At 75.1% G+C, this 7,883-nt stretch overlaps 3 protein-coding genes across 3 annotated transcripts; 1 reads left to right on the top strand and 2 right to left on the bottom strand.

Annotated features, from left to right (window-relative positions):
- Positions 1–880: 880 nt before the first annotated feature.
- Positions 881–1,747, bottom strand: AURANDRAFT_4176 (hypothetical protein; the record flags this gene model as incomplete). Its single annotated transcript, XM_009040594.1, has 1 exon — positions 881–1,747. A coding segment is annotated over one exon (867 nt), but the record flags the coding sequence as incomplete, so codon positions are not given.
- Positions 1,748–2,755: 1,008 nt separating this feature from the next.
- Positions 2,756–6,244, top strand: AURANDRAFT_65758 (hypothetical protein; the record flags this gene model as incomplete). Its single annotated transcript, XM_009040699.1, has 3 exons — positions 2,756–2,861; positions 3,112–3,817; positions 3,967–6,244. The coding sequence occupies 3 exons, from the start codon at positions 2,756–2,758 to the stop codon at positions 6,242–6,244; spliced, it is 3,090 nt and encodes a 1,029-aa protein (XP_009038947.1).
- A 208-nt stretch (positions 6,245–6,452) lies between these two features.
- Positions 6,453–7,631, bottom strand: AURANDRAFT_29431 (hypothetical protein; the record flags this gene model as incomplete). The annotated part of the gene is made up of 1 exon (XM_009040687.1): positions 6,453–7,631. The coding sequence occupies one exon, from the start codon at positions 7,629–7,631 to the stop codon at positions 6,453–6,455; it is 1,179 nt and encodes a 392-aa protein (XP_009038935.1).
- Between the last annotated feature and the right edge of the window lie 252 nt (positions 7,632–7,883).

Here is a 7,883-nt window from a genome sequence, read left to right as displayed (position 1 = left end):
CCTCGAGGCCCTTGAGCTTGGCGAGCTCCGCGGCCGACTTCTCCGCGCCGCGCTTCGCGCGCGCGAGCTGCAGCGTGGCCGCCTTCTTGTCGTCGACGCGGCGCGCGGCCTCGCCGCGGAGCTTCTTCTCGGCCTCGACGCGGCGCCGCTTCGCCGTCTCCGCCGCGACGCGGAGCTTCGACGCCTCGGACTCCGCGCGGCGCCGGAGGCCCTCGACGCGCGCCGTCTCCTTTTTCGCGGCCTCGAGCTCCTTCTTTTTCGCGTCGAGCGCGGCCTTGCGCCGCGCGAGCGCCTCGCGGAGCGCCGCGTCCGCCTGGCCGCCGCCGGCGCGCTTCGCCCTCTCGAGGTCCGCGGCCGCGGCGTCGCGCGCGCGCTCGAGCGCGCCGACCTCGGCGTCCAGCGACTCGACGGCCTCGGCGAACTGGGCCCGCAGCGCGGCCATCTGCCGCTCCTCCTCCGCGAGCGTGTGGGAAGCGGCCAGCTGCGACGTCTCCTCGGCCTCGGCGTCGTCCGCGCCGCGGAGCGCCGCGGCTTCGGCCCTGGCGTCCGCGAGCTCGGCCCGGAGCTCCCGGACGAGGTCCAGCCGGGGGCTTTCATCGTCCGCGGGCGCGGCCGCCGCCTCCGCGGCGAGGCGGTAGCGGTCGACGGCGAGCGTCGCCGCGAGCGCGTCCGCTCTCGCCCCCTAAAGCGCGGCCTCGGCGCTCCGCTGGGCCCGCCGCGCGGCGAAGAGCGCCTCCGCGTCGGCGGCCTCCACCCGCGCCGCCGGCGCCGCGCCCCCGGCGGCGAGGCGCGCGCGGAGGGCCGCGTTCTCCTTCCGGAGCGACGCGATCAGCGCGCGCTCGGGCATCTCCGCGACCGCGTGGCGCACGGCGACGTTGGAGATGCGCCGCGCGCGCGACGCGTAGCGCAGCGTGTTCGCCGTCTCGTCGGCGTCCGCGGCGCAGGGCGACACGCACGCGACCATGTACGTCCGCGCCGACCCCCCGAGCGAGTCGCGCAGCAACCGCGTGAGCTTGCTGTCGCGGAAGGGCACGTGGCGCGCGGCGCCGGAGGCTTCCGTGCGCTCCGCGAGCGCGGAGACGACGTTGCCCAAAGCCAGCAGGCCCTTGTTGATCATGATGCCCTCGTTGAGCCGCGCGCCCTCGGCGCCCGTGCGCGTCGCCCGCTCGCTGCCCGCGAGGTCCACGAGCACGAGCTTGCCCACGGCGCCGCTCGCCGTCGCGACGCGCACCGTGAGGAGCGCGTGGCTCCGCGACGACCCCGCGTTCATCTTCGTCGCGCCCGTGCGGCGCCGCAGGGCGCCGCGGTGGAGCAGCGCGTCGGCGGCGCCGCGGGCCGCGACGTCGTGCTCGCTCAGGCCCGGCACGACGACCGCGCCGCCGTCCTCGCGGACGCCCAGCGGCTCGCGGTCCTCGTGCGTCGCCAACAAGTCGTAGACGCACTCGTTGTAGACCTCGAGGTAGCTCAGGTGGACCGTCGTCGCCTCGGGCGACGCCGCGCGCCGCGCGAAGACCTCGCCGAGCGCGCGGCCGATGACGCCCTCGCCGGCGTCGCCGGGGGACGTGCTCAAAGCGTCGAGCGGCTCGCCCATCGTGTGCGTCTTGCCGCTGCCCGTCTGGCCGTAGGCCATGACCGTCGCGTTGTAGCCCTCGAAGACGCGCGCGACGAGCGACGCCGCCGTGGCGTCGTAGACCTCGGCCTGCGTCGCGGCCTGGCCCAGCACGCCGTCGAAGTCGAAGCGCTTCTCGCCCGTCGCCGTCCGCAGCGTCACGCGCGTCGCGTCGAGCGCGACGGAGGGCGCGCCCTCGCCGGGCCGCACGCGCACGGCGACGCGGATGCGCTCCGACGACGCGTCCGCGGTCTGGGGGGCGGGCGGCGCGGCGGGCGGCGCGGCGGCGGCGGGCGGCGCCGCGGCGGCGGGCGGCGGCGGAAGCGCCTCCGCCGCGGCCGGCGGGGACGTGTTCGTCGTTGCGGCCGTCGCGGGACTCGTCGCGTTGGTCGCGTTGGGCGAGAGCGTCGGCGTCGGAGCGGGGGCGACGGGCTCTTCCGCGGCGAGCATGGCGTCGCGCGCTGCGGCCGTTTCGTAGATCTCGATCTGGGGAGATGCCGATAGCTCTAGGCAAGCGTCCATTTTACAACTGGCTCGAGCTCGGGTTCACCGTCGACTGCGATCCGCAACGAGCCGAGATCGAGCCGCTGCAAAAATAAAAAGCGCTCTCGAGACGTCTCGTCCCACAGCGGCCGGCTTTCTGTCCCCACCCGGGACGCCAGACCACGGACGTGACAGCAGTGGTGCCTGGGATGCGTAGCGTGGTGTTGCGATCGGGGCCTCGGCGCTGGCCATCGCCCCGGGCGGACCGCTTTTGCCCCGGTTAGCGGGCTGAGGTCGTCGCTCATCCACATCGGCGCCCATGGGACACGGAGTTTGATCACATTGGAAAGCCTCTTTGTCACATCAAACCACTTGTTACCGCCCGGGCTCGCTCAAACTTGCACCCAAACCTGTTGCCAGCCCGCAGCCGGTCCGCCAGCACCCCTCTCGATCGCCCCTGCGAGTTGCGGTCGCCAGCTCATTGGCAAACACCCCCTTCACTGTTTCGCCAGCAGGGGGGCTGACGCCGAGGCGCCGGACCAAAACGCCGCGCCGCACCCGCCGCGCGCCGCGGCTCGCCGCGGCCCGCGCGCCGCGCCCCGGACCGCCTCGCCGCGGGTCGAGCTCGCGCGCGCGCCGCGGAGCGGAGCGCGCCGCGGGGCCATGAACGTGCAGCGGGAGCTCGCGGCCGTCGCGGCCCAGGTGCGGGCGGCGGACAAGAGCAACCTGGCCGTCGAGGCGGAGCTCGCCGAGGCCGAGGCGCTCGCGCGTCGAGAGGCGGCCCAGGCGCGGCGCCCGCGTCCCGCGCGCCGGCGCCGGCCGCCGCCGCGCGCGCCGCCGCGGTTCCCCCGGCCGCTGCGCGCGCGCGCGCGCCCGGAGGGAACCATCACCGCGCCCCCCCGCGCAGGCCGACGCGTCGCCCCTCGTCCACGAGACCTTCGCCGAGCTCGACGGCGCGCGCGCGGCGCCCCCCCCGTTCGAACCGCGCGCGCGGTTCGAAAAACGCCGCCGCCGCGCAGGCATCGTCGACGACCTGAAGCGGTGCCGGTCCGCGGCGGGCGCGGCCGTGCGGTCCGCGACGCGCGCCTGCAGCTCGAAGAAGCAGCGCGTGCGCGTGCGGCTCGCGGGGCGCCTCGTCCGCGAGTACGGCGACCGGCCGACGTACGTGGCTTCCACCCGCGGCCAGCGCGGCGCCGTCGACGCCATCGTCGCCGCGGCGAGCGAGCTCGACGCGCTCAAGGACATCAACGACTTCGGCCGGCGCGCGAAGCGGCGCTTCGAGGAGTTCGCGGGCCTGCCGGCGGCGGCGCGGCCGGCGCCCGCGGACTCCAAGCGGCCCGCGCGGCCCGCGGTCGCGGACGCGGCCGCGGCCTTCGCGTCCGCGGGCTTGGACGCCACGGACGCCGTCGACGACTGTTTAGCGTGCTGGGAGTTCCTCTGCGCGTTCCGCGGGTCCGCGGTGCTCCCGCTGAACTCGGAGGCGGGCCACCTCATGCTCCCGGAGACGCGTTTGGACGAGTTCGCGGCCGCTCTACAGGCGCCCCACGCCGAGCTCCAGCGGCGGCCGGCCCACGCGAACCAGTACCGCTACCTGCAGCACCTGCACGTGGAGCTGCTGAAGGTGCTCTTCAACGACGACGGCACGGACGCGTGGTGGCCGAAGCCGGCGAAGCGCCACGCGGGGCCGGAATCAAATCTTCAACCCGACTTCAACGTGCGCGTATTGTTTCGACGCGACTTCTCATCTCCGTGGAGAACTGGACGAGAGCAATCGATTCGTCTAAAAATCAGCCGAATCGACTTCGATTTGACCGAGCTCGAGAGGTTTGAAGTTTGGTCAGGACCCCCCCTAGACACTGTTGATTTCGGCGCAGGCACCACGGCCCCCGGTGGTGGGAGCGGCCCCTGTTGCCGGGCGAGGAGAAGACGCGGCGGCCCAACGGGTCCACGCCCAAGCCCAAGGCGCCCGCGCCCGCCTACGCGGCGCCGCCGCCGGCGCTGGCCGTTTCGGTCGCGCCGCCGTTCGCCGCCGCGGCCGGCGCGCTCGTCGTGGCCGCGCCGTCGCCGGCGCTCGTCCAGCTCGGCCAGTTCCTCGCCGCGGGCCAGCCGCCGCCGCCGGCGCTGTTGAGCCGGGCGCTCCAGGACATGCGCTACCCGCCGCACGTCGTCGCGCTGCCCATGGCGAACCAGGTGCTCCACCCGGAGATCCAGGCGGCGGTCGTCGCGCAGGCGCGCCAGGCCTTCGCGGCGTCCTGCGCCATGATGAACGGCGGCGCGGGGCCCTACGCGCGCGCGCCCGTCGCCGCCGCGCCCGTCGCCATCGCGCCCGCGCCCGCCGCGCCGGTCGCGCCCGCCGCGCCGCCCGCGCCGGTCGCGCCGCCCGTCAAGGCGGAGCCGCCGCCGCCGCCGCCCGTCGAGGCGCCCGCGCCGAGCGCCGCCGCGGCGGCCGCCGCGCCCGCCGCGGCGCCCGCGGCGACGCCCGCGGCCGCCGCGGCGAGCGCCGGCGCGGCCGCGGACGGCGCGCTCGCGTCCGCCGCCGCCGCGCGCGCGTCGGCGAGCGCGACGAGCGACGAGGCCGCGGTCGCGGCCGCGGCGACGGCCGCGGACGACCAGTCGTCGAGCGGCGCGCCGCCGCGGAGCAACCACCGGCCCGAGCGGAAGCGGACGCGGACGCAGCCCAAGGACCTCATGGAGGAGCTGTCGCCCGCCGCGAACCGGAGGCGCACGCCCAACGGCCGCGGCGCGGGCAGCGCGAAGGGCTCGAAGGGGTCGCGCGCGCGGAAGCCGCTCTCCGAGGCCGCGCAGGCCGCGCTGCCGCTCAAGCTCGGCGACCTCGTCGCGTTGCTCAAGGCCGACGCGAAGACGCGGGACGCGCCGCGGCCGCCCGTGGCCGTCGTCGGGCCGTCGACCTGGGCCATGGTCGCCGCGGCCGCGGCCGCGCGCCTGGCGGACCGCGCGCACGCGACGGCGGCCGCCGTCGCCGCGCACGACGCCGTCGGCGCGTCCGAGGACCTCGGCGACTTCGCGCCGCACCGGCGGCCGCCGGGCGCCGACGCGGCGACGCGCCAGCACTTCGAGGACGCGCACCGCGCCGTCGCCGAGGGCCGCGAGCCCCCGACCGACGCCACGAAGCCCGCCGAGGAGCCCAAGGACGAGGGCCTGCCCCTGCGCGGCAAGGAGTCGCTCGCCGCCGCCGTGGACCACCTGCTCGCGGGCGGCCTCTACGGCATGCTCGCGCCGAAGCGGCGCTGCGCGCTCCTCCGCGCGCTCGTCGACGCGGCGCTGGAGACGAAGGCCGTCGTCAAGGTCCTCGACGACCGCGCGCGGCGCCTCGGCTCCGCGGAGGGCGCCCTGCTCCAGCACCGCGTGCGCAAGAAGCACGAGGACTACCTGAAGATGCGCCGCGCCGTCTCCGCGGCGCGCACGGACCTGGACCTGGACGCGCTGCCGCGCGCGCCGGCCGCCGCGCACGAGGCCGACGACCGCGGGGGCCACTTCGCCGCCGCGCAGCTCGGCGGCCTGGAAGCCTCGTCGACGCGCGGCCTCTTGCGCCTCGCGCTCGAGCGCGCGCGGGACAACGACGCCATGGGCAGCCGCGGCGCGCAGGTCGTCGACGAGCCCCCCACGGGCGTGAAATTCGACGCGCCGCGGCGCGACGCCGCGCTCGCCGCGCTCGACGGCGCCGTGCGCGGCGGCGACGTGGCGACGCTGCGGGACGCGCTCGACGCGGCGCGCCACACCGTAGGCTGCGCCGCGCCCGAGGGCACGCCCGCGGACTACGACTGGCGGCTTCGGCCTTTGGCGACGGCCGCGCAGGCGCTCCGCGCGCGCGAGGCCGCGGACGCGGACGCCGCCGCGGCCAAGTCCGACGCCGTCGCGCTGGGCAAGCTCCCGCCCCTGCGCGCGGACCACGTCGGCCGCGACGGCGGCGGCCACTGCTACTGGGCCTTCCGCGGCGAGCGCGAGTACGGCTACGCGCCGCACCGCGTCTGGGTCCAGCAGGCGCCGGGCGCGCCCAAGGCGACGCCGCCGGCGCCGTCCTGGGGCTACTTCGGCGACGACAAGCAGGTCGCGAACCTCGCCGCGTCCCTCGACGGCGGCGACGCGTCCGAGGCGAAGCTCCGCGCGCAGCTCGCCGCGCGCCTCCCCTAGGCCGCACGCCTTTCCCCCGACCCCCCGCCCGCGCCTGGGGCTCCTAACGGTCGCAGCCGCGGTCCGCTCCTTTGCCCGCGGTGGACCGAAGCGCGCGCGCCGCCCGGCCTGTGCTTCGCAGCGGCGGGCCTTGCCATTGCCGCGGCGGGGCCGAGGCCTACCTAGACACTCCGGCTCAACTTGCCATGGCGCGAACAACGATGCGAAGTTAGGAAGCGGCCTTCCTCGAGACGAGCGGCGAGTCCGGCGGCGGCGCCTCGATGGCGTCGTCCGGCGCTTCGCCCGCGACGACCTCCGCCGACGCCCGGTGCTTCGCGATCCACTTGGACAGCGGGTTCGCGAGGAAGGAGCCGACGATGAGCTGCGTCGGGTGCCAGACCAGCAGCGGCAGGAGGTAGAGCCCCTTGTTCGAGTCGTCGCCGTAGATCGCGTCGATGAGGGGCACGCCCATGGCCACCGTCTTGTGCGTGCACCCGAAGAGCCCCATGACCCGCAGGGCCGGCGGGAAGCCCGCGACGCCGAGGGCGAACCAGGCGAGGCCCATGCAGACGCCGAGCAGCGCGCACTGCACGACGACCATGACCAAAACGTCGGACGCGCGCGCGGATTCGCCGTTCTTGAACTGGTTGCAGAAGGCGCAGTAGACGATGAAGGTCAACAAGCCCTCCTGCAGCTTCTTGAGCCGCGGCTTGTGCTTCTTCGCCCAGGCCGCGACCTTGGGCAGGTGGTACTGCGCGAGCTGCCCGACGAAGAGCGGGCCGAGCACGCGCCGGCTCAGTTTCAGCAGCACGGCGACAAAGTCCACGGACGAGCTCTTGCCCAGGAGCGCCACGACCCAGCCCGGCGTCACGAAGACGCCGAGCAGATTGCCGCAGGCGCTGTTGAAGACCGCCGCGGCCTCGTCGCCGCCCGCGGATTTCGTGAGCACGATGACCATGTTCACCGTCATCGGCAGGGACGCGCAGACGACGATGCCGTTGGCGAGGCCGCGCGACAGGGCGTTCATGCTTCGCAGGAGCGACGAGACGCACCAGATGCCCACGGGCAGCACGCCGAGGTTGAAGAGCTGCACGAACGCGTTGAACCGGTAGTTCGCCAAAGCTTTGATCAACTCGCGCGTCTTGAGGCCCAGGCCCGTGAAGAAGAAGATGACACTTACGCTGATCTGCGACGCCGTGATCTGCGGCGCCAGGTGCTCCGCGCCGATCCAGGGCGCGGCGCGCGCGACGCAGATGACGACGATGACGTTCAGGACGAAGGAGTTGGAGGAGTAGAAGCTCCAGCACCGCTCCCGGGCGCTCGGCTTCTCCGGCGGCGGCGGCGGCGCGTCGACGTCGGGCGTGCAGAGCGTCTCGCCGTCCTCTTGGTCCTTCGCGGCTAGCTCCATCGCAGTCGTGTCGCCTGAGGAGGGCTTAATCGTCAGACGTCAACAAAGCGGCTCCATCACTTCTCCATCGCATTCAACTTCGAACTGGCGCCATGGCGCGGCAGAAAACGCGGGGGCCGTCACACGAGGTGGACTCGTGGGGGCCGATGAAGCGTCGTGGCGGGCGTACAGAGCGTCTCGCCGTCCTCTTGGTCCGCGGCTAGCACCATCGCAGTCGTGTCGCCGTCGTCACACACAATCGAGTACTACGCC

The sequence above is a fragment of the Aureococcus anophagefferens genome, assembly GCF_000186865.1.
Source record: "Aureococcus anophagefferens unplaced genomic scaffold AURANscaffold_16, whole genome shotgun sequence".
In the NCBI taxonomy this organism is placed as follows: Eukaryota; class Pelagophyceae; order Pelagomonadales; family Pelagomonadaceae; genus Aureococcus; species Aureococcus anophagefferens.
Note: the sequence above shows the minus strand (reverse complement) of the source record. Positions and strands in the feature narration are given on the sequence as shown.